The sequence below is a fragment of the Natator depressus genome, chromosome 20, assembly GCF_965152275.1.
Source record: "Natator depressus isolate rNatDep1 chromosome 20, rNatDep2.hap1, whole genome shotgun sequence".
Classification (NCBI taxonomy): domain Eukaryota; kingdom Metazoa; phylum Chordata; order Testudines; family Cheloniidae; genus Natator; species Natator depressus.
The window spans coordinates 3,924,010-3,949,618 of NC_134253.1; the positions used below are offsets into that span (position 1 = coordinate 3,924,010).

Here is a 25,609-nt window from a genome sequence, read left to right on the forward strand (position 1 = left end):
GATCAGGGCAGCGGCCCAGGCAGGATCAAGCAGAGGACCCCAAGGACACGAGCTCTGTTGCCAGCCCCCCGAGCTCTGACCCTGCACAGCCCCCTCCACACGCAGCTTTGCCTGGGAGACCCTGCGCCTCCCTTCTGGAGCCCACGGGGAGCAGCGGGTAACGTAGAGCAGCCTCGGGGTGGCTGTAATTGCCACTGAAACATGGGGCGTGCCAAGGGGGCCTAAAGCCCCATCCCACCTGCCCCTCCCACCGCGTCTGAGGTCATATCATCCGGTCTATGACATCACAATCGGTCGCTGTGGGAAGTGCCACGATGAGGTCACTGGCAGACGCCTTGGGACACTCTCAGCTGGCCTTTCGGGCTGAATAACCCCCAGGTTATTTCAGGCAAATCTAAATCTCTATCCCCGCCCTGCTCTGCTCCAGACGCAAACAGCCGCTCCTTACTCCAAGCCGGAGTTATTCTCAGCAGCAGCCTCTCCGAGCCGCCCTGCGTGGTACCTCTCTGCCACATTAGCACTTAAACCCCCCTTAGGCCCCCGCCCTCCTCGGGGCACCATTGAGGGAAACCGGCTCCCCTGTGCCTTGCCGTGGGTGGGGGGGAGCACTCGCCCCTGTGCTGAGTAGGGTTCCCAACTGTCTAATCACACAAAACCAAACACCTTTGCCCCGCCCCCTGCCCCGAGGCCACGCCCCATGCCCTGCCCTTTCTCCAAGGCCCCATCCCTGTTCACTCCATCCCCCCTCCCTCTGTCGCTCGCTCTCCCCCACCGTCATTCACTTTCACTGGGCTGGGGCAGGGGGTTGGGGGTGCAGGAGGGGGTGTGGGATGCAGGCTCCGGCCTGAAGGCGCTTACCACAGGCGGCTTCCAGGTGGCGGCACAGCGGAGCTAAATGCCCTGGCCCCGCGCCAATCCCAGAAGCAGCCAGCTCGTCCGTGAGGCCCCTGGGGGGGCAGGGGGCTCCGCGCACAGACCACGCCTACAAGTGCCATACCCGCAACTCCCATTGGCTGGAGTCAGCGCGGGGGGCGGAGGTAGCGTGCAGAGTCGCCTGGCCCCCTCTCCAGGGGCCGCAGGGACGTGCCAGCCATTTCTGGGAGCGGCGCAGGGCCAGGGCAGGCAGGGAGCCTGCCTTAGCCCCGCTGCGCTGCCAGACTTTTAGCGACGTCAGATCTCCCGGTTTGGCTTCAGTAGCCTCCAGGAGATAGGGCCTGATTCCGGGAGACTCCCGGCGACACCAGGAAGGTTGGCAACCCTAGTGCCAAGGGTCGAGCCGGGAAGCATGGGCATGTCACTAACCCAGCCCCCCCGGTCCTGCAAGCTGGGCAATATGGCTGCTGGCTGCCCAGGGCCATGGCTGCCATCTTGGCAGATGCCCGGGCTCTAGCCGGGAACAGCCAGCTTGGCGGGGGGGGCTCTCACAGGCCCAGGTGGATCAGAAGCACATCACGTGGCAGTGGCACATCTCCCTCGGTTCGCCCACCCCTTGACCCCCCCCAGGAGAGGCCTGGAGCCAGCTGCTCCGGGGGATCCGGGTCCCTTGGGCCAGGGCTGGTTTGCCAGCATGGTGGGGAGCTGCTTCCACCCCAGGCGCGGTTCCTTTCCTGCAGAGAGCGGCTGATCCTCGAACTCGGTGCCGTTTGCTGCGGGGCAGAGAAGGGTTTATTTCCCCTTTGCAAAACACTGCCTGTGAATTCAGCCCGGGGGGACGGGGATGGCGTCCCGGCCCTGTGAGCTGCGGCCGCTGTGAAACTCCAGAGTAGGCCCAGCCCCGGGAGGTGCACGGCGAGCTGCCCCCATTCCCCCAGCAGCATTCTTCCACCCCACCCAGGCTGGGGCCCAAGCAACTCAGCCCCACAAAACACGCCCCCCTGCCCCCTCCACTAAGGCGGCTGACAAGGCTCCAGTCAGGGTGGGTGCCTTTCCCATGAGCAGCTGGGCCCCCACCCCCAGCTCGGCCGGTGCCCCTCACTCCCGACCCACAGCCCCCTGCCAGTCCAGCCCTGGGCTCCCCCCCAGCTCAGCCGGTGCCCCTCACTCCCGACCCACAGCCCCCTGCCAGCCCAGCCCTGGGCTCCCCCCCAGCTCTGCCGGTGCCCCTCGCTCCCGACTCACAGCCCCCTGCCAGCCCAGCCCTGCCCCCCGCAAGCCCTGCTGGTGCCCCTCACTCCCGAACCTCAGCCCCCTGCCCGCCCAGCCCTGGGCTCCCTCCACACGGCGGTTCCCTCCCTTTAACCCGGGAGACAAGAATGACCCGGGTCCCTGTTACAGGGAAGGGCCCAGCTCTGCCTTTGACTCTGCTCTGATCCCCGCTCCTAACGAGCCGGTTTGTTCCTCCTTGGGGAGCTATGTATAGCCGCAGCCTCCCATGCCCGGCTGGCACAGCAGGCCCTGCAGGGAGCAAACACAATGGATCGGGGAGGCATCGCAACCCCACGAAACCCCGCAGGACACCGGCTCCCCTTAAAGGGCCACGGTTCTGGTGCCAGCGGGCCGGCGGGAGAGCCCAGCCCCGCACCCGACAACGCACCCGGGGCTGGGAACAGCTCTGGGCAAGAGTCGCCCCAGGGTCCAAATGAGTCTCAGCGGATCCGCTGGAGTCGACTCACCAAACTGCCAGCCCGGAGCGGGCCCTTGGCAGAGAGAGAGCCCAGCCGCGGACAGCGCCGGGAGCTGCTTGTTCTTTAAACCCACCACATGGAGAAAGTGGAGGCTCGTCAAAGCTGCAGCCCGGCAATTCACCATAGACAGGCCTAGGCCAGCGATAGCTGGGGGGGGGGGCGCTCCTGGCTGGAGGTGGGGAGCTCAGGGCTGGGACAGCCGGGGGCTGTGGGTCGGGATTGGGGGGCATTGGTAGAGCTGGGAGGGGATCGGGGAGCCATGCCTGAGACATCTGGGGGCTGTGGGTTGGGACTGGGGGGCATTGGTAGAGCTGTGGGGGGATCGGGGAGCCATGCCTGGGACAGGGGCTGTGGGTCGGGATTGAGAGGCATCAGCAGAGCAGCGTGGGGAACAAATTTGCCCACCTCCCACTCCCGCCGGGCTGGGCTCATGCCGCAGCTCTCCCCAATACACGCTAGACACGACCCCATTTACTGAATTAAAGCACAAAGCCCCGGTCACGCCCGCAATGGGTCCGTGCAGTGACCACCATGGCGTGAGCCGCCTCCCAGGACCTGGGACCGCAACTCTGCCTCTCACACCCAGCGCCGGGAGCAGCCAGGGGCCCCCAGGGAGCGGTGCCAGCCTGGCACCGGCAGCTGCCTGGCACCTCCTGCCTGAGCCGCGAACGCTGGCGAGGAGCCGTTACGACTGCGCAGGGCTCTGCCCGTTGCCAGCCAGGGGTGCTGGGCATGCAGGGGAGGGGTTGGGGGATAGCGGACCCTGTGGGGGTCCCCTTCCCCCATGCCCGCCTCTTCCCAGCCGTCCCTGACGCAGCCCCGGCCTGCCTGGCGATGGTGACTCAACTTGACCGTGGAGCCGAGCACAGCGGAGGCTCCAGAACGGGCGCGCAGGGGCTGATGGGTGGCAGGAGCTGGGTCAGTCGTCCCCCACAGCTGCTGTCTGGGCAGGGCTGGGCCCGAAGCCCCTTCCCAGCTGCTAAGGCAGCAGGCAGGACCCTGTGGGGGGGGGTCTGGGGGGGAAGCCCGGAGGCTCTGATCTCAGCCAGCAGCGTGCGGTGCCGGCTCTCACGGGGTTCACCCAGCTGTGACTATGGGAGCCCAGCGCCCGCCCCGGGGTGGCGCCGGGTGGGCACAAGCTCAGCACGCCCTGGCGTGAGATCACCCGGGATTCTCCACCCCAATGGGTCGTGGGGAGTGAACAGACGGCAAAGTCGGGGGGCGGCTTCATCCACTGTCCCACTGCCACCCCCACCAGCCCCACCAACACCCCACTTCCTCCTTCAGCCCCCCCCAGCCTCCACACCCCCACTGCTCCCCCACCAACACCCCCACCGCTAGCCCCACCCACCTGCCCCCCATTCGGTTTGCCAGCCCCCAGCCCCCCATGCCTTGTATTCCGCAAACCCAGCCAGGCAGCAGAGCTATGGCTCCCCCAGAGCGGGGTCGTCCCCCTACGCCCCGGCAGGGCTATAATAAACTCGTCCGTAGGCGGCTTTCGGGGAGACAGGGCCGCTGTTACACAGGGGAAGCGGAGACAAGATGTTGGCTTCCCGGCAGGGTGTTTGCAGCAAAGAGGACCCTCCCGGGCCCACCCGCTCCCCGCTGCGCTCGTCCCCAGAGAGGAGGGGGGCCCCTCCTCCCCGCTGCACCCCAAGTGCTGGGGGAGAATGGGGCATGGTGCCCCCAGATCCTGCCAAACCCCTCCCCCTTCCCCACTGCATCCAAGGTCTGGGGAAGAGTGGGGCATGACCCCCCACCCTGATTCCACAACCCCCACATTGCACTGAGTCCTGGCATGGGGGGGGGCAGCTACCCCCACCCTGAACCCCCACCCTTCCCTGCTGCATCCACGTCCTGGGGTAGAATTGGGTATGATTCCCCCCCCCCACCACGATTGCCCTTCCTCCCCCCGATCCCTCCTGACCCTTCCCAAATCGGGGGGAAAGTGGGGCACGGACCCCTCCCCTGTGGCTGCAGGGGGCAGCTCCTCTCCACTTCGCACTGCAGCTGAAATGCAGGGTGCCCCCTCACCGTGCAAACTGGGGTATGCCCCCCTCCCAAAGCTGCTCACTGTGGCCCCACTGTGCCAGGATGCTACAGCCCAGGCTCTGCCTTTGGGGGTGGGGGCCGGGCCAGCGCCCTGCCTCGCAGCGGCAGCCCGGCCATGTGTGGTAAAGCGCAGGGTGCCCCCCCCCCGGAGACTCTGGGGAGCCAGGAGCAGCCCCCCCACCCCAGCTCGTGACAGAGCTGCGTGCATCACCATGGAGACCCACCCACGCCTGTGCTGCTGCTGAATCCCCGCTCGTTCCCCCTGCAACCCCCCCAAACCGCAGCCTGCGCTGGGGGGTGGGGGTGAGTTCACCCCCTGTCTCCAGCATGCCCCAGGGCAGCCGGGACGGTGACTTGGGCATCCCGGGACCGGGCTGCCCGTAGAGATGCCCCCCTCCACGTGGCACCGGGCATCTGCCGGAGCACCCCAGCGCCAGGGGCAAGGAGCGCCCTCTCCCCGCTCCAGCCCACGGCCAAGCTACAGGGGACCCTGCCATGGCTGGAGCAGCTGGCGGGGCCGGCCGGGGCTCACCAGGGTGCCCGTCCCTGGGGCTCGGCTCAGCAGAGAGGGGCGGGCCTGGGCCCGGCAGAGCGGGCACTTGGCAAGAGCCCCACCGCGGGAGACAGGCTCCGTGTGCCTGGCATGCAGCTCCCCTCCAGGGGGTTGGTTCCCGAGAGCCCTGCGCAGCCTCCCCGAAACCACGGGCACCGCAGGCACCGGCGGGCCAGCTGCCTCCAGCCTGAGAGCCCGCCCCGAGCCCGGGGTCAAGTCCCCCAAAGGGCTACCGGCTGCAGGAGCCCGTCTGCTGAGATGCCTCCTGCTGGGGCGGGCCGGGACCTAGCTGAGGGACGCTAGGTCCCCCCAGATCTCGCCCGGGAGGGCCCCGGCCGGGTTCTGCTTATGCAGCGGGGCCTTGGCACCCCCAGCCCCTCCCAGCACACGCTGCGGCCGGGGTGCTCCGAGCAATGCACACGGCGGCACGGTCCCATCCAGCCCCCCAGCAGGATCCTTTGGGCTGCGGCCTTGCGGCTCCTCCTGAAAGTTCAGCCCAGCCAGGGGCCATGGCGTGGGCCGGAGATCTGGGACACGTCGGCGGGGCGTGGGGCGGGGGGGGGGGCAGGAAAGGAGGCGGGGGGAGGGGGGTGGGCAGACCTTGCCACGAAGGGCTTGGCCGGCTCAGCGACGGCTGAGTTCCCCGCATGATGTCAGATGCCCCGCTGCTTGTGACATCACAGCCGTTGTCGCGGCAACCAGCTGTGATGTCACCCAGCGCATGCCAGGCTTTCGGCAGTCGCGGTCCCGCGGTCGGCAAGATGGGGGCGGAAGAGAGTCTGGGGGATGGACCGGTCTGGAGCTCAGACCTCTTCCTGCCGTCGGCTGCCTCTGGCCCCGCCTGGCCGGGTGGTTACATTTAGGGTCCGGTCAGGGGAGTTCGGGCCCATCTCGATGTCAGGGACTATTGTCCCCTTATTAACACTCAGTGGGGGGGTTTCGGTTGGCTAGCTCCCAGTCCCAAAAGAAAGGGGAAGGGGCGATGGGAAACCAGGCCCCTGAGACTGATTGTCCCCAGGGGCAATGGGGAGAAGTCAATGCTCCAGGTCAGCCTGATTGACAGGGCGGACAGGGTAATGAGGGAGTCAGGGGGCCAGGGCGGGGGGGTCCCCTCCTTCATACGAGCTGGAGTTGCCTGGGTCAGACAGGGTGGGGCCGAGCTAAGGAGAGAGCAGGGGCCCGAGCTAAGCTGGGAGCAGAGCCGGGCCAGCCAGAGGGGCCAGAGAAGCAGCCCAGGGAGCAGGTCAGGGCTGGGAGCAGAGTCCCAGAAGCAGCCCAGGGAGCAGACCTGTGCTGGGAGCAGAGCTGCAGCCCCAGAGCCAGGGGGGCCGGAGAAGCAGCCCAGGGGACTGGAGGCAGGGCAGCAGCAGCAGCCGTGCTGGGGCAGAGTGGAGCTGGAGCTGGGGCTGGAGCAGTCCGGAGCCGGGTGCGGTGAGCAGCTGGGGAGAGCGAGGGGGACCCTGGGCAGCGGGCCCAGCGCAGGGAGACGCCCCAGCCAAGAGGCTCTGCAGGCCAGGGGGATCGTAACCCCGACAGGGGTGACGCTGGGAAGAAGGGTCCTGCCACCTAGAGCCTGAGGGCATGTGGCCACCGCCAGGGCAGGTATCTGGCCCGCGGCATCCCTGCAACACAGCTGGGCCTGGGCAGGGGCTGGGACGTGTGAGGATCAGACTGAACGGCCCTGATGTTCCAGAGACGCTGGGTGTGACGTCCCCGTGCCACAGAGTGGGGTGACGCATTTTCCTTTCACCTTTCCTGTTTTTCCCTTATTTTTTAAATCGATTGCTGTTTAATAAATTGTATTTGCTTTGAGCTGTGTGTGATGATCAGTGGGTCAGGGAAGCGTCCAGAGCGGCGAGAGCCCCCCGGAGTGGGGACACCGTAGCCCCTGCCCTGAGTGACCACTACAAGGTTGGGGGTCGAGTCCCCCAGGAATCCTGGGCCCAGCCTTATTGGGGTTATGAGGACTCAGCCACACAGGAGAGTGGAAGGGGAGCCCTCGAGGTCAGGAAGGCGTCTGGGTAAAGGGAGTGGGAGCGAGGACTCAGCGCCGCCCAGTGGCACTCATGAGCCCTGCGGGGTCTAATGCCAGCTCTGCCACTGACTCCCTGGCTGCCCTTGGTCAAGTCACTTCCCCTCCCACTCGTCGTCTGTGTAAGCTACACGCTCCTTGAGGCAGGGGCTGTATCTGTTCTCACTAGGCCCTATGGTAATACACAGCCGGATGGATCTCCTTCGTAGATGGGCCCGACGGTGAATGCCAAAGAGACAGGATGGATCGAGGGGTCGCCTGCTGGTCCCGACACCCGCCCCCCAGGCTCTGGCTGCTCCATGGAACCAGCATAAGAACAGCCATCCAGGGTCAGTGCGATGGTCCATCTAGCCCCGTATCTGGCTGCTGACAGTGACTGATGCCGGGTGCTTCGGAGAGAACAGGACAACGTAGTGATCCATCCCCTGTCATCCAGTCCCAGCTCCTGGCCGTCAGAGGCTGGGGACGCCCAGGGTTGCATCCCTGATCAGCTTGGCTAATAGCCCTTGCTGCAGGTTTTTCTCGCTGCTGGCTGGCGTGGGGGCTTCGCTTCCCCATTTGGCACGTCTCAGGGAAGCAGAAGACGAATCGCGGCAGCCCACACAGCGGGGCCCGGGACGCAGCCAGGCAGCCGGCACTGCTGCTCCATCTGGCCAGCCCAGCGCACGTGACTGCGACAGGAAGATACCCCCAGAGGAGCCTGCTGCTCGCTTGCGCTCGGAGCCCCAACTGAGGCCGGTTCCTCTCCGCACCCCCCTCCCGCGTCACCTCGAGGGGGCGGCCTCGGGCACACGCTCCCCTCCGCAGCCCCTGCCCGCAAACCGTGGGCATCCGGACTGTGTCCCCATCACGGGCCTCCCTGCCCAGCCAGGGTGGCGAGTGGCACGTCCCAGTGGGGCCTAGGTGTCTAATCTCTCCCCACTCCGCCTCCCCCCGCACAGGATCGGGGCGGCGAGACGGCAGGGCCGGAGCTGCTGGCTCAGCAGAGAAAGCCAAGGGCTGAGCGCATGGCATTTCCCGGCTGCAATGCCTGGGAAACCTCCCGGACCTGGCAGGCTGCGGGGAGGGAAACCAAACAAGCCGTGTTGTCTCTCTCCCTTAGTTACCTGCTAGGGTGGGGCCCGGCTGCTGGAATTCACCCCCTGCCCACAGCTGGCCTGAGTCAGCACCGCCGCCAGTGCCCGAGGGCAACCAGGGCAGTGCCGAGAGCGAAGTGTTCGGCGTGCGACGCGCTCGCTGGCTCGATACCCTGTGCCCAGGGCACAGCCACCTGCCTTTCCAGAGGTGCCCAGCTGCCCCATGGCAACCGGACCGCCTCCCCGTTGTCATGACAGCAGCACAGCGGGTTGCTATGTGGGATCTGGCAGCCACTGTTGAAAGGAACGGGGGGGCGGGAGAGGCCAGGTCGAGGGGGCCGGCAAGCGCCCCGCGCCAGCGGCGGGGAGGCCCAAGAGGAGCGGGCGGTGCCAGGGCAGGACGGGTAAAGCCGACGGCACGGCAGCACCACGGGGGCTCGGCTGGCACCGCTCCCAGGCCCCAGATGCCACCTGGCGAGAGCGGCCCGGCGAGCTCTTGGCTCGGGTGGAAATGCCAGCCCGTGTGTCAGCCACCAGCCGGGGGCGGTGCCTTCGAGATGCCAGTGGCAAGGGGCACCGCGCACTGCAAGGTTTGGGCGACAGGGCCCCTGCCTCCTGGGGGAGGGTCGGAACCGGTGGCGGGGGCCGGGGGGTGAAGGATCCAGCTGGGGCAGCCTTGGACAGATCTGCGCTTCTGGGGGCTTCTCCTTCCTCCCCACCCCAGGCACCGGCCCGGCACCGGGGCGGGACAGAGATCTCGTCCCAGGTGAGGCGACCCCACTGCAAGGAATGAACTGGAGCAAACGACCCCTGAACCACGAAGGGGGAGACCTGCCCCCCTTACCCCCCGGCCCTCTCCCAGCCCCCGTGGCCCAGCCCCAGCATCCCGGCCCATAACCCCGCTGGAGCAGCAGGACATAGGGCAGGGAGATGAGGCCCAGCCCCTATATTGCTCCACTTCCCCCCGCACCCCATAGCTAGCCCCCTGCTCACCCCACAACCAGGACACCACTGGCCCCCAGCCTGGCCCTGCTCATCCCATAGCCCCCTTCCCCCGACCCCAGCTAGCCCCAGGCACACAGATGCCCCTGATGCAACCGGTCGTGGACAGGGGTGGGTCCCAGCCCTTCACAAACGCCCCCTCCCCTCGTGGCACCAGCGCCCACATCTCCTTCCTCGCCATGGCCCCCGCTCCGGCACCCGGGATCCATCTCTGGGCCAGAGCCAGGCACACAGAAGCCACCCGAAGAGCCGGGCGCTGGCATCGAACCTGGCACCGGCGAGAGGCAGCCCCGTCCAGGTCCCCCAGCGGGCGGCGGCGGCGAACGAGGCGGTGCCCCGTTGCACAGGGGAACCGCAGCGCTGAACGCCAGTGCCGGGGCCGGAAAGGGCCTGGCGTGGGGCCACCCCGTCCTGAGCCCCGGGCGGCTGCTGCCGGTGAGCCCGGACTGCCCCTCCGCACGAGGCCGGGAGCGATGGTGCCCAGGCACCTGGTGCCCGCGGGGGGCTCGGGCCCCGACAGCCAAGACGAGCGCTGGGCTCCGTCATTCTCAGATGCCCAGCTGGGACGGGCCCCATCTGTTGTCCCCGGCACCTGCCCCCAGCCCTGGCACCATCCTGCCCTGCCGGGACGTGGCCACGGGATCAGCAACAGCCCAGCTCCCCCCCCCCCAAGCCCAGTGCAGCTCCCCTCCCCACCAGCACAGTCCAATGCCCCTCCCCCCAGCCCAGTGCAGCTCTCCTCCCCACCAGCATGGTCCAATGCCCCTCCCCCCAGCCCAGTGCAGCTCCCCTCCCCACCAGCACGGTCCAATGCCCCTCCCCCCAGCCCAGTGCAGCTCCCCCCCCACAGCATGGTCCAATGCCCCTCCCCCAGCCCAGGGCAGCTCCCCCCCCACAGCATGGTCCAATGCCCCTCCCCCCAGCCCAGTGCAGCTCCCCTCCCCACCAGCACGGTCCAATGCCCCTCCCCCCAGCCCAGTGCAGCTCCCCCCCCACAGCATGGTCCAATGCCCCTCCCCCAGCCCAGGGCAGCTCCCCCCCCCACAGCATGGTCCAATGCCCCTCCCCCCAGCCCAGTGCAGCTCCCCCCCCACAGCATGGTCCAATGCCCCTCCCCCCAGCCCAGTGCAGCTCCCCTCCCCACCAGCATGGTCCAATGCCCCTCCCCCCAGCCCAGGGCAGCTCCCCTCCCCCCAGCCCAGTGCAGCTCCCCCCCCCACAGCATGGTCCAATGCCCCTCCCCCCAGCCCAGTGCAGCTCCCCCCCCACAGCACGGTCCAATGCCCCTTCCCCCAGCCCAGTGCAGCTCCCCCCCCACAGCACGGTCCAATGCCCCTCCCCACCAGCACAGTCCAGTGCCCCTCCCCCCAGAATGGTGCACTGCCTTTTGCTACAGAATCAGCCCAGTCACGCCCCCGCCTGGTGCAGCTCCCCTCCCCCCCACCCGGTGCAACTCCACCCCCCAGCACAGTGAAACTTCCCTCGCCCCCAGCATGGTGCACCCCTCAGCCTAGCCCCTGCCCCCCACATGGTGCAGCTCTCCCCGTCCCCGGCATGGGGCAGCCCCCTCTGCTACAGCCTCAGCTCCCCCTCCCAGTCCCATACAAGGGGGGAGCAGGCGCCCCAGGAAACTTGGAGGCAAACTCCAGCCGGAAGGCGCACAGGGGCCTGTAACCACAGGAACCTCCCTGCTGCTTGGAGAGCGGCTGTCATCACCGGCTACTGGCTCAATGGGGCGGCAGTAATGCTGCCAAGCAAGGTGCAGGCAGGGCAGCCGGCTAGTGGGGCGGGAGAGCAGCTGGCCACGTGGAGGCTGGGCTTCCGAATCCTCAGAGTGGCCAGCCCCTGGCATGGCTGGGGGCGGGGGGGGGAGGGGCGCGTGTACACACGGGTGTGCAAGCCGGCGTGCATATGTGTGCGCACGCACGGATGTGCGCACGCAGGCGGGCCTGTTGATACGTGGGTGGCCGCATGCAAATATGTGTGGATGCGCGTGGGTGTTTAATCCGAGGGGGCAGCTTTGTGTGTGTGTGTGAACACAGGTGTGGTTGAACACCAGCGTGTGTCAAGTGTCGTGGGCCTGTCTGCGTTAACACACGGGTGGCTGCGCACCAGTAGGAGCGTGTGCGTGCGCGGGGGCGGGAACGTGTGCAGGTGTGTGTTGTGTGCACGCAAGTAGGCGCGTGTGCCGGCGTGTGCTAAGGTGTGACTGCACACAAGCAGGGGGGTGTGCATGCACGCGGGTGGGAGCGTGTGCAGGTGTGACTGCACACAAGCACGGGGGTGTGCGCACGCGTGTGCAGAGGGGAGGAGCCACTCCCTGTGGGAAGGAGCTCGGTGCAGAGGCCCGGGCGGAGGGAACTTTCCAGCTGTCAGGACCAGCTGTTTCCGATGTGAAAGGAACGTCCCTGGATGGCCAAGTGGGACAGAGCTGACGACGGGAGCCCTGGGAAGGGGCTGAGTGTGTCAGCCAGCTGCTGCGGCGGCTGCCTAGGAGAGAGCTGGCAAGCTGCTGAGGGTCAGACGACGACGCATGCTCTCCCTGGGCAGGCCGGCGGGCGACACTGGCGCCCGCCGGGGATTCCCAGGTGGCATCGGGAAGGGATGCGCCGTTCGCTTGGGGGCTCTGGGACACAGGGAGTGGGATGTCCCTGGGATGGCTGGCGTTCCCTGTCTTCCTCCCCCGTTCTGCTGGCGGGCAGTGCCCCGGGGCTGCTGCACTTTACCCACCGAGAACAGGGGGGCAGCAGGCTCCTGGCCCTGGACACGCTCCCAACGCCAGCCCCAGGGCCTAGCGCAGTTCTTGCCACAGGGGGAGATCCGGGGCCTAGCTGCTGTTGCTGCCAGCCCAGTATCCTAGGGCATTGCCAGAAGGGGCTGGGGTTTGATGCCTGCTGCCGGGGTGGGCAGGGTGGCAGAGTCCCTTCTGGAGGGAGCCCTGCCCTGGCCATCCCTCCGGCATCCACAGGAAGGTGCATGAGAACCTCACTCGTCCCTCACCGTCCCCTTCGAGAGACCGCCCCGCGTGCCTGGGACACCAGCCTGGTGCAGGTTGTTTGGGGCAGAGGGGACCTGCGTGACGGATGCCTACCCCGGCTGCCCTCCCCCACCGATTGCAGGAGGCTCCAGAAACCCACAGGAAAGCAGCCTAACCGACAAGTCTCTACGCCACCACGGGGCTCTCTCCCCTCCCCGCCCACCTCCCCAGCCGTTTGCGGGATCGCCTCCCTCTTTGCACAGCAGCCAGAGCCGCGGAAGTGAGGAGGCAAACCCAGTGTGCCCCTGCCAGCGCCAGCCTGGTCCCAACAGCGTGGACCTTACACTGCACAGAGCGAATCACTCACTGTCTCCTCCAGTGCCAGCCTAACGCCCGTCCAGGGGACCAGACACCCCCCAGCCACTGGCTAGGCCTGCTCCGATTCCCCCCCTGCACAGCCCTTGCCTGCCCGGACACCCCCCCCCCCCGTCCCCTGCCACCCAAGCCGAGATGCCACCTCCTCAGGGGAGCTGGCGGGACGTGTCCTGAGGACGCAGGAGCCCGGCAGTGGCGTGACACTGCCGAGGGACATCGGGGGGAAGAGCAACAAGGGGTGCGCTGCGCGCCATCCCCCGCGCCCCCGCTCTCTGCGAGCCGCCGGGCATGGTGCGTTTCAGCGCTGGGCCGGGATGAGCCCTCTCGACGGCTTCCCACCGGCTCCTCCCCAGACTCAGCAATCCAGCCGCCGCGTGCCTTTGCCCTGGAAAGCAGAGCCTCCCGTGGTCACCCGCGCGCCAGGCCCCTCTGTGGGGCAGAGGAGCCCAGCCCAGCCACGCCCCTGCCGCTTACCTCGGACGATGCTCAGCGAGGCCTTGATGTTGTTCTTCAGCGGCTGGTCGCTCACATGTTCCACCAGGCGGAAAACTTTGTTCAGATGCAGTTTGACCCCCTCGTGCCTCTTTGCCTCTGCGCGGATGGCTGCAGACATCAACTGCTTCTGCACGTTCATGGTCCCTGGCCCTTCGCCCCGGCTGCTAACTCCTGGCAGGGCTACGTCTCGGTCTTCTGCCCATGGCTCAGCCCCCTCCCTGCGACCAAAACTACCCAGATCCTCCTTAAAAATGAAAGGGGCCCCGGCCCATCCGGCTGGGTCTGTGGCTCTGTCTAGCTCTGTCTCAGCGGCACTTCCTGAGTGGCGCGTCACCCAAACCAGCAGCCTCTGCCGCCCAAGCTGATTCTGACAGCACGCACAGGGTGTCGCTCGGCGAGGGCCCGCCGGGAGCAGGAGCGGGGCCTGTGAAACACCCCGCAGGTTCCCAGGCAGGGCAGGGAACTCCCACAGCGGGTGGAGCAGCTCGTCGGGCTGCTTCGTTGCCAGGTGTTTGGAACATTGGCTGCCCGCAACGTGTAATTATTTCATTCATCTCGGCGGCACCCAGATCAACAGCTGTCCCATCGGCTACGCCGGGACACACCCAGCCGAACAGGCCTATCCCTGCACGCCCCCCCCCGCGCACACCCATGTGCATGCACCCACCGACCCCACATGCATCCATCCAAACGTGCCACTCGCACCCTCACACCCATCCGCGCACACGCCTCACCGTGCACACAGGTGCACGCACCCACCCGCCCATGCAGGCACCCCAACCACCGTTCATCCCGACATACAAGCCGTCCGGGCACCTCCACGTCCCCGTGCACACGTCCCCGCGTGCACATCCATCCACCCAAACGTGCCCTCCACGCATGCACGCGCCATGCACCCACACAAGCATGCCTTCCATGCACCCTGCATGCAGTCCACCCGTCCGCACGCACACACATGCCTGCCCACACCCCCCTGTCCTTGCGCACAGGTATCCAGCCATCCATGCACAAATACATACAGTCATCCACCCCCACACATTCACCCACACCCCCCTAGCTAGCGATCCCTAACCCCCCCCCACGTACACAGGCACCCTAATTATGGGAGAATCATGTGAGCTGGATGTTTCTGCTAAAATTACTGTCATTGTTAGGTTTCAGAGTAAACACCCACTGAGGTGAACAACAACCCTTTACACCTCTCTCTGGGCTGTCATCTCAGGCTGTCTGCAGACTTCCGTGTTCAGAAGGTTTTATTCAGAGCCGTAAGGGGAAAGGGGCCCTGACTTTAGCGGGGATCCGGGAGTCTGGACGCCAGGGTTCTAGATCTAGCTCTGGGCTGAGCTTGCATTTCACCTCCCTTTGCAGGAAGCAGCGAGCGTCTCCAGAGCAGTGAGTGTCTTTGCAGCATTTGTGTTTTGAACAGCACTGGGACGTCGAATGTGCCGTCCCCATCAGCAATGCGGGGCTGGTCCCAGTGAATGGGAGGAAGGCTGTCTGCCCGCTATGCTTACAGGCGGTGAATATGATCATATCCTCATGAGTCGGTTGGATGCTGGTGAACACAGGGGAACACAGCGCTCTCGAGTGTGGGGCAGGAAATGCTGAATGCGTGTCTCTCCCTTCCCAGAAATCCACATTCCGGGAAAGCCCCCCTCGGCCCTTTCCCCCATGGGGTTTTTTTGTCAGTTGCACAAGCCCTGGCCGGGGAAAGGTGCAGGCCGTCGTCAGAGTACACCACAGAGAGGTAGGAAGTGCCAGCCTCCTACCTCCGCTGGCTTCCTCTTGACGAGGTGACGTTTCAATCAACACAGCAGCTTGCTAAGCGGGCCTGGGTTTTCAGTATTACTCAGCTCCTGTCTAGGCATCGAACGGAAGCAGACGGCTTTTCAAAAGCATTTGGCACCCAGCGGCTCCCTCCCAGAGCAGTGGAGGATCCCCTTCCCCACTGGGAACAATGGCGTTCTCCCCCCCATCACCACCTCTCTCTCCCACCTTATGGGAGCTGCTGGGGGCTGAGAACTTTTGCAAATCTGGCGCCTTAGAGCGCCACCTGGTGGCACCTCTCACCCACCCTGGTTCTCATTACGTGCGCTTTGCCGTTCGGGGCGTGGTTTGAAGAGCGCTAGTGACGGTGGATTTGGGTGGGCTTTGTAATGGCATTACACTCTCTGATCTCCTGGTATCCGACCCGGCCTGCCTCCTGCCACCCGCCTCTCCGGCTGCCCTCCGGCCCGTCTCGGACTCTGATCCTCTGGGCTCCTGACTCTGCCAGGCCTCAAGTCCGGCCCTGTGGACGCTGTTAGAGCAGGAGACACCCAATGGAGCTGCTGCAGCCTTTTGCGTCGCGTGAAAGCGGAGTTCAGTCTTTGAAGCAACGCTGCATTGTTGTTCGTTTTGTGATGCGCGTTCGTCCGGGGGCAGCGGCTGCAAGCAGCGGGCGAGTTTGCTCTCTGCCTTCAGTTCTAACTAGTTCAGTGCTTACAAGTGACACTAAGAAAAGACCCAGAGTCCACGGCACTGACTTCTCTTCCCATGGGGAGGCCTCAAAATCGGCTCCCACTTGGCAGAGGGGCGACGATATTAACGCCCACACCCTGGCTACGCTGCACATCCCACTGGTGCTATTGCCAGGGGGAATTACAAGGCCTAAAATGGCCAGTGAAGACGCCGCTGGCAGTGAGCAAAGGGTGCCAGTTCGCAGCCTGCTAAGCCAAGCCACGACCTCCCCATTCACCAGGCACCAGCGACCGGGAGCCATGAAGATTCGGCCATAAATCCCCAGCAGCTTCACGCTTTGCAGGGGTCTTTCTGTTGCCTGCAGAATCAGAGGCGCTGCCAGGGAAATCACACACAGCACAGCAGGGTCTGGCCGCGCTTCGCAGCTTGGCACCCCAAGGTGGGGAAAGAGAGAAGGCGTTGGAGCCCAGACAGAAGAAGTGATTTGGGAAGCCTCTGGTTTCGGTGGGGGTGGGGGGCAAACCTCAAAGGGGCCCGGTTCTTAGAATGTTCTGAGCCCCCTCCCTCTGGAAAGCAGGCCCCATCAGGACATTTCAGTCAGGCCCCCTGGAAACAGAGGGGACCCTCCGTTTGAACAGGAACGGCCCTCCCAACCCAGCCCTTGACATCACAAGCCGCACACATCCCCGGCCTCTGATCTGTTTGCAGCCCTGCTGAATTTGTCCTCCATTTCTCCACAGCGGTTCCCCACTGCCTGACCCGTCTGGGCCAGCGGCTCTCCTGGGTCGGGGGAGAGGGGCGGCGTGTTCGCTGGGCAGACACAGCCGCTCCCTTCATGACAGCGCCCATCAGAACAGCAGCTAGACGAGCGTTGGTGGCGACGGGAGAGTTCTAGGCCTGTAGAGTGGTTCTGGATCCCTGCTCTCATCGCAGGAAGGGCTAGTCGAGCTGCTAATGATGAGATGGATCCAAGGCCGTCCCGGGGGCGCATGGCTGTTTAAAGGGCTGGTCCTGCTCCCCTGGAGTTTTGCCATCGATTTCAGGAGCAGGCTTCGGGAAGGCAAAAGGCTTCGCTCTCCCCAGGCAAACGAGGTTTGTGCATTTCTTCACGGCAGCTCTCATTAGCTGCTGCTGCTGCCAGGGATCCCCCCACCTCTGCAGGTGATTAAGGGGTCTTCGTGGCGGACAGGAGAGAGGTGATGGATTTGGCCGCAAACCGCATCACCTGGCAGGGCAGTTGGGATTACCGCGGCCACAGGACCCTGAGCCGAAGGGCCAGGCCCTGCGCTCACCGGGGCTGCCTGTTTTATTAGGGCGAGGAAAATGCCCCTTCTCCGGAGCAAGGGGTGTGTGCGTGTGCCGGAGAGGGGTCCGCATCTCTCAGCACTACCATGGCCTGGCCAGCAGCCTGCCCAGGGAGTTTCCCTGACGCCTGCCTGCCCCCTGGAGACTGGGAACGGTTAGGACAGCTGCAGGGCGGGGAGGAAGCTCAACGGGTAGTGATCAATGGCTCCATGTCTAGTTGGCAGCCGGTGTCAAGTGGAGTGCCCCAGGGGTCGATCCTGGGGCCGGTTTTGTTCAATTTCTTCATAAATGATCTGGAGGATGGTGTGGATTGCACTCTTAGCAAATTTGCGGATGATACTAAACTGGGAGGAGTGGTAGATACGTTGGAGGGCAGAGATAGGATACAGAGGGACCTGGACAAATTGGAGGATTGGGCCAAAAGAAACCTGATGAGGTTCAATAAGGATAAATGCAGGGTCCTGCACTTAGGATGGAAGAACCCAATGCACAGCTACAGACTAGGGACCGAATGGCTAGGCAGCAGCTCTGCGGAAAAGGACCTAGGGGTTACAGTGGACGAGAAGCTGGATATGAGTCAGCAGTGTGCCCTTGTTGCCAAGAAGGCCAATGGCATTTTGGGATGTATAAGTAGGGGCATAGCGAGCAGATCGAGGGATGTGATCGTTCCCCTCTATTCGACACTGGTGAGGCCTCATCTGGAGTACTGTGTCCAGTTTTGGGCCCCACACTACAAGAAGGATGTGGATAAATTGGAGAGAGTCCAGCGAAGGGCAACAAAAATGATTAGGGGTCTGGAACACTTGACTTATGAGGAGAGGCTGAGGGAACTGGGATTGTTTAGTCTGCAGAAGAGAAGAATGAGGGGGGATTTGATAGCTGCTTTCAACTACCTGAGAGGTGGTTCCAGAGAGGATGGTTCTAGACTATTCTCAGTGGTAGAAGAGGACAGGACAAGGAGTAATGGTCTCAAGTTGCAGGGGGGGAGGTTTAGCTTGGATATTAGGAAAAACTTTTTCACTAGGAGGGTGGTGAAACACTGGAATGCGTTACCTAGGGAGGTGGTAGAATCTCCTTCCTTAGAAGTTTTTAAGGTCAGGCTTGACAAAGCCCTGGCTGGGATGATTTAATTGGGAATTGGTCCTGCTTTGAGGAGGGGGTTGGACTAGATGACCTCCTGAGGTCCCTTCCATCCCTGATATTCTATGATTCTATGATTCCATGAAGCCCGGCTTTTCCAGGGCATCTGTGCCTGCTTGCTGCCGAGCCAGCAGCTCTCAATCCCGTGTGTGGCCGGGAGGGATTCCTTTGCCGCTATAAGGGATGTTTTCCATCTAAACTCCACCTGGAGACCTCACTGCCGTCCACCATGGACAGCGACAATGGGGCAGGCCATTAGCCCGGCTGATTCACCAGCGCGAGCTCAGTGGCTGGCTGCTCCCAAGGGCCAGGGCAGCGCTGAGCACAGCGCAGATCACAAGGCAGAAGCTCGACTCATGACCCCCCCACTCTCCCCGTTCCAAGAGCCAACGGAGCCGGACAAATGCACACACGGCGCATTAACCCTGGGGCCTGCGTGGGGGCAAAGGGACAGGGACTAAAAGGGCTCTGCACTTGCCCAAGGTTATTACCTGTTGTCACATAACAGGCCCCGTACGCACCCTCCCGGAACAACAATCACTGCAAGAAACTAGCAGCAGGAGCCCCATGTGCAGGCGGGGTGGGGCGGGGTTCCCCACTTGGGACCCTGAAAACAAAAGGCAAGAGGGAGCGGCTCAGCGAGGGAAAGGTTTATTGTCGTGGTGCTGAGTGGAGGCAGGCGGGCTCAGGGGGAGTTGGGGTACGAGGAGGCGAGGTACCGTTTGCCCGCTCCGTACTCCGAGTTGGCCCAGGAGTAGGTCTGAATCTGAGCCGATTTCCCGCCGAGGCTGAGCGTGCACCTGCAAGGAGATGGACGTGAGGCCACTGGGGGGGCCGTCCAGAGCCACGTCGCCCTCTGAAGCCTCGAGGCCTGAGTGTGCCCCGCAGGGCGATACAAACGTGTCCCCACGGGGGGTATTTTTTAGAAGCCTCAGAGGGTTTAAGCCAATCCTGTGTTTTGTTTTCCTGTGGCCGGACATGAGTTTTGAACACTTGGGGTTGGCAATGCTGAGAAGGCTGGAATCCTGATCCCAAGCCCCCAGCTCTAACTACTAGGCCCCACTCCCCTCCCAGAGCTGGGGACAGAACCTAGGAGTCCTGACTCCAGCCCCCCTGCTCTAACCACTTCACCCCACTCCCCTCCCAGAGCCGAGAGAAAACCCAGGAGTCCTGACTGCCAGCTCCCGCTGCTCTAAGGATCAGACTGCAATGATCGCCTTTGCCACAAAAGTCTGCGGGGAAGGAGACCTTAGCAGGTTTCTCAAAGGGTTTTACGCACAACAAAGAGTTTCTAAACAGTACATCAATTGCTACCAGAAATGACCGGAAAGTCCGTCCCCCCCGTGCCGGTGGCTCTTCAGGGGCGACACCCCCACTGGGGCCCGGCCTACCTGGCATTGCCTCTGGTACTCACAGCTTGTTGGGCCTGGTTTTGTAGCACAGTGTGTACACGGCCAGTTCAAACTCGGGGCTGGAGCCGATGAAGAAGGAGCCGACGCTCTTCAGATAACCCGTCCAGCTGTACTGGAAAGCCATGATGTCAGGGTAGCTGGTCCACTGCAACCAGACAAGGAGACGCAAGAGGTGGGTGCCCCTGGCAGCGGGTGCTCTGGGCTGTCTCCGGTTGGAAACTATCTCAAGAGGGTGCATGGGATAAAGGATGGCACCAGTTCGCTACCCACGAGCCAGCGCCGGGCAGGGAGACGGGCAGCCTGCTCGCCAGCCGGCGGCAGGACTGCAATGGCTCAGGACTCCATGGGAGGAGACTTTGTCCTCCCTGTCTGTGCTGGGCCTGCAAAGGGACTCACTGAGCCCCCCACCACTGGGACTGAGACTTGAACCCAGACCCCTCGTGGGGCTAGGAGGCGGCAGGTTGCGTCAGTGAGCAGAAAAGGATCCTTCCTCCAGTCTAGGAGCCATGCTGAGCTGAGCTGGGCTGGGCACCACCTTGATTTCCCCTGCAGGCGAGAGGAAGCAGAGCTGGAGTCACGGCCTGTTTCTGGCTCCTTTCCCGCCGCGCCCCGGGAGCAGGTGGCGCCCCCGACAGCTTCCCGCAGACCCTGTGCCCTTCCCAGCGGGCCCCTCACTTTCTTCCAGCCGCTCCTCACTTTCCCCTGAGTTCCCATCGCCCCCGGGGATTCTGAGCGTACACGGGGATCTGTGAAGTTCTCTGGTACAACTGCCCGACCGCAAGGCGCTTTAGGACAATCATTCGCAGGGCTGTATCTGTCTGTTCAGCAGGGCCCTAGAACCTCGGTCGTCTCGACACCGTGCTAACGTGGGTCGGGGTGAATTAATACCCTGTTGAGTGGCTGAGAATAGCTGACTGTCCTGACCTGAGAAATGCTGTTCAAGGTAAAAGCCGGCCTGAAAAGTCCCAGCGTTAAATTTGGAGCCATGCAGCTTACGGCCAGGAGGATCCACCAGATCATCCGGAGTGACGTGTGTATTGCAGGCCACCACCACCACCCCGGTACTCTGTACAAGGGGGTTATCCCCAGGAAATCCCACCCCAGGCTTGGCTACACCACTTATGAGAGTGGCACATCTAGTCTGTTCCATTTCAGCTTTCATGTCTAACTGGCCCCTTGGCAAATTCCCAATGATTGACCTCCCCACCCTCCCCATTCACGGTTGTGTGATTGACAGAAATTACATCCCTGTGATTGTTCCCGGCAGCCTCTGCCACTGGCCTGGTGGGCAAACTTGGGCAAGTCGCATTCCTGTCTGTGCCTTAGTTTCCCATCTGTAAAAGGGGGCTAATGATACCAGCCTCCTTTGGAAAGTGCTTGGAGATCTATGGATCAAAAGGGCTGTACCCAGAGCTCAGGCTTCTTCTTCTTAAACATGTGGCCTGATTTTCACAGAGGCAGTTTTCAGCAGGTCCGCCCCTCTGCAGATGAGGCTGCTGCTTGCTCAGGAACCTGAATATTAGGGGCCAGATTTTAGGCCCCCCATGTTTGACGTTTCCGGCATTTGGAGGGGGGGTCTCCTCCAGCAGAAGGGGCTCTGCAAACGGGCATGCTGGAGCCTCAGGTTTATTCATCTTTCCGACAGCCCCTGGAGCTGTGCCTTTGTGTTGTGCCCTCATCGGGGATCCACCCCCCACCGCCCCACGAGCAGCACTGTACCGTGGAAGACGTGTTCGAAGCCAGAGGAGTCCATGGCCGCTCCCTTCGAGCGTGAGTAGAGCCCGAACCACATCTCCTTCAGGTCTGCCTTGAAGTCATTCTCCGACAAATAGATACCTGGCCCGGGGAGACAGCAGGTGTCAGAGCTGGTCTCCAGCAGGGCAATGCAGCTAGCTCCCGGGGACTGAGCTTCCATAGCCCAGCCACGGGAGATCTCAGGTCTGAATCCATCAGCTGGCCAGATTCCACAGCACGCAGCCCAGCGAGGGGCAGCAGGGTGTTTGCATGGCTCTGGCATGGGCTTAACGGGGTCATACGCCACCTGCTCGCTTGTAAGAGCTGGTGAGGCCCGAAGATAGCGATCGGATGTTCTCCATCGCCAGCCTCGCTATTTAGAACGTCAAACCCTCGTAGCCGGGACACGGGGCCTTCTCCCTGGACCGAGGCTGCCTCCCCTCCAATCCCACGCCCACTCCTCTCTGAGTGTGCAAACTGCCCCTCCACGGCACATTTCCCCATCTCCTTTGTCACTCCCAGCTGGCAGACTCCCGTCGGGCGCAGGTGCAAGCTACTACCTCTGAGTCACGCACGCACCCCGCTGGCAAGCAGCGAGTGTGACGAAGTGGGGGGGTTTCTTGGTTTTCCTTTGGTTTTTCCCATGGGTTGCATGCAGGGGGGGTGGGATTCAGTTTCCCTGGGCGTTACTGGTTTAACGAGGCGGTGGGAGAGGGAGGTTGTTGTTACAGAGGACCGGAACTTGGGGCCCCAGCCAATGGCCTGGAGAATGGAGACCGCAGCGACTGGTGACCTGGTGGCCCAGCTCGGGAGTCACAGCCAGGTCTGGCCAGTGGGAGGACAATGGGCTGCGGAGAGAGGACCCCGGTGACCTGACCAGCCGGTTCCAGCCAGAGGGGGCCAGAGGATGGAAGAGAGGAGAGGAGGCCCAGGAGACCCTGTTTACGACCCTGTTTACCTGGAGAGAAGACAATGGACAGAGGCCGGCTTGGGGCCCGTGATATCAGATGCCCAGCTGGGAAGCAGGGGGGCTCAGGACTGGAGAGAGAGAGAGCAGGCAGAGCCCACCTGGATGCAGGGGAGACTGGGATGTGCTGTGCGGAGGGAGGCCAGGCCTGAGGCCCTGAGAGTTTCCTATGCTGGGTTCAGACGCTCAGTGACCCCTCCTGTTTTACACTGGCTGAGAGTCACTCCGGTCTAGAGATCAGAGGGGCATTATTCCCTCTAGGAGTGGAGGCCCTGGGGGTCCAGAGCAAGGGGACTCCCTGAAGGGGCCCACGGCAGAGACAGGTGTGCTAAGGCTCAGAGAGGTGCGGTTCCAGGAGGCGATGGGGCTTAACCCCTGGGAGTGAACCCCCGAGAAGGGCTGTCTCACTGAAGGGGGTTCCTCCCGGGGACCGTACGGGGCCAAGAGTGGGCACGTGACAGGGAGTTCCCCGTATGCCTTGGTTTTAACAACGGCCTTATCTTTCGTTGCCTGAATCTTCCCACTCCTGCCTCAGAAGCGAAGCACGTGGCGCTAGCCCGGCGGGTGCGATATTTGCCTCGCCGGGACGCAATATTTGTGACAACTGTTTGCGGCGAGCAGCTGAGCGGGGAGGGATGACCGGGGTGCTGCGGATGCCGGCTTTCACAGTCTGCTTTTGAGTGCCACGCTTGGTATTTAGCCCGCGAGCAGACGGTGCATTGGGAAATACACCAAGAAACACATGTTCTTTCTCCAACTGATGCGCACTGCAAGCTTCAGAGAGGGAGCCAGCTGTGGTGAGAACAGGCAGTCCTGGTTGCCGGTGCTGATGGCCAGCAGGTGCCGGGAGCTGCGTTCTGCTCGGGTGAGAGCCGAGCTCGAGGGACAGGTGTCACGGAGTGTGGGGGAGTCCAGGCCCTGCCCCCCTCTTCCTGGGATTCACTGAGACTCTCAGCCAGCCAGTAAAACAGAAGGTTTATTGGACAACAGGAACACAGTCCAAAACAGAGCTTGTGGGTACACCCAGGACCCCTCAGTCAAGTCCTTCTGGGGGAGCAGGGAGCTTAGACCCCAGCCCTGGGGTTCCCTGCGTTCCTCCACCCCGCCCCAAACTGAAAACTAAACCCCCGAGGGGAGGCAATTCCTTGCCTGGACTCCTGCCGGCGCAGCCAGGGGAAGCCTGTCTCCACGGCACCTGGCAGGGCTACAGGATCCTGCAATGAGCCGAGGCTGGGGTTAGCTATGGTCCCATTAGCACCTGGCAGCAGACACAACCCACGTCATCACCTAGCTGCGCACTGCCACACAGCTGGCGCTTTACCTTTAGAAAGAAAGAACTGGCTCAGCTTCGCCATCACCTGGGTCTTGAAGATTTCATCCAGGAAAGCGTCCACCTCCTGTCTCTCGGAGGCGGTCACCACCTCCTCCTTGCCCGTCATGCGTTCGTAGTTATTCAGCAGAGCCAAGAGCCTGGCAAAGGTGGGCTTGGAGAAGAGGGCATCCTCGTCCACGTAGCTGAAGAGCCTGGCAGGAGAGCGGAGAGAGGGGATTAGGGACGCTGCTCCTAGTCACAGATCCAGCCGCAGAATCGGAGGCAGAGCCGGTGAGCTGATAGCTCTGCCTTAAGTACTTATCTGGGCCCCAACACCAGAGCATCAGAGGGCCTCACAATCTTTAATGCCTTTATCCTCACCGCCCCACTGGGGGGCAGGGAAGTGCTATTTTCCCCACTGGACACACGACGATCTGAGGCAGAGAGACTAAGTGACTTGCCCCAGGTCACACCAAGAAGTCTGTGGAGGAGCAAGGGATAGAACCCAAGTCTCTGGCTGGTACTCTAACCACTGGACCATCCTTCCTCTCTGACCAGAGACTAACTAGTCCCTCTCGGATCGTTATAAATGGGACCTGCGGAAGGAGGCATCCCTGCCAGAGAGCCAGAACGAGGCCTACGTACACTTCGGTCCCCCTTCCTGCACCCCCACACCCTGACCAGATCCATCTGCCATGTGTGCATGCTACCTCTGTGTCACTCCACTCTGTCTGCCCTGCGGGAATTTCTACGTGGCTGTGGAAGGTTCTGCCCATGCAAGGATATGGTGTAATCTCAACGCACCCTCCCCCCCCGATCTGTACATCCCACACGCGTGGGTTTCCCAGCATCTCCTGTCCCCTCCACTCCACCCCCATGCCCTCACTTCTGCTTGGCGTAGTCTTGGCCTGCACTGGTCTGGTCAGAGGAGATCTTGTGCTGCAGGTTGAGGACGATCTCGCTGCTGGTGGCCCTGTTCACGTCGGCAGAGTACAGCGTCTCAGAGATGCTCTTGATCTCACTGTCGGAGACAGAGTAGAATGAGGGGACCTCCCGCTGCTCACCTTCCCCTGGAATGGCAACGAGAGGGACCAGAGTTCACTACGGCCTCGCCCCAGTGGCCAGATACTAGGGTAATGGGCTAGAAACATGGACAAAGAAGCATGTACAGCACTAGTCCCCAACTCCCCTCTTACCCAGCTCAAAGGAGTAGCTGGCTCATTGAAGGCATGATGGCTGGTTTATTCAGTTCATCCAGCGAATGTGCCTGTTAGAATAGTCACTAAGCCATCATTGTTGTGGAATAATTACTCCCAAGGAACCCTGTGCAGGCAATATAGCCAAAGGGGAGAATCCAGCTTCCCTCTTCCATGTGCTCCATTCCTAATACAGTACCCAAGTGTCCATACACACCCTCCTCCCTGGGTCTGAGTAGGGCCTCTCACGTGTGGGAGAGAACCCAGCTCCGACCATCTGGAATGAGCTCCATCTACCGTCTGCTTCAGACACTCCGTTTCCTTTCACACCTCGGCTGTCCAGCACAGCCTGGTCTCTACGCCACCCTCTCCCGCTGCAGCTATCCCACGCTACCTGCTGATTCTGTGACGCATTTGCAGGATGAAGCCGCGTTTCCTGGATTTTCCATTCTAGATATGGATGAAGCCCATCCACACAGACCCCCCTTCAAATCACTTTCACCTTTCTGGGGGTTTCTTAAATTTTCCCTCTCTGCTTGACTCCACAGCTGTACAGAACACCCCCAGGACTCCCTCTCCGGAAGGATTGATCGACAGGGGACCTGCTTTTACACTGTGGATCGGGAACCAGGACTCCTGGGTCCTTTTTCCCCGCTCCGCCACTGACTCACTAGGAGGCCTCGGACAGGCCATTTTTCTATGTGCCTCAGCTTTGTTCCTCTATCCAGTGGTGATGTGGATACTGACCCCAGGCAGACCCTCAGTGACAAGAAGGGGAAATGACACTGTTAATGTAACATAGCTGGGAAGCAGGGGATGTTGCTTCTCTCTCTTTCGTGCCCCAACGCCGTCCTTGGGGTGCGTGCAAGCAGAAGTGGGCCGAAGCAGCTCCCCATC

General features: G+C 63.0%; 1 protein-coding gene across 1 annotated transcript; it reads right to left on the bottom strand.

Annotated features, from left to right (window-relative positions):
• Positions 1–18,751: 18,751 nt before the first annotated feature.
• Positions 18,752–25,161, bottom strand: LOC141975248 (uridylate-specific endoribonuclease D-like). The gene is made up of 7 exons (XM_074935545.1): positions 25,107–25,161; positions 24,403–24,586; positions 23,526–23,728; positions 21,223–21,339; positions 20,179–20,270; positions 19,506–19,648; positions 18,752–18,891 (listed from the first exon to the last, which is right to left on the bottom strand). The coding sequence occupies exons 1-7, from the start codon at positions 25,159–25,161 to the stop codon at positions 18,777–18,779; spliced, it is 909 nt and encodes a 302-aa protein (XP_074791646.1). The 3' UTR covers positions 18,752–18,776.
• Between the last annotated feature and the right edge of the window lie 448 nt (positions 25,162–25,609).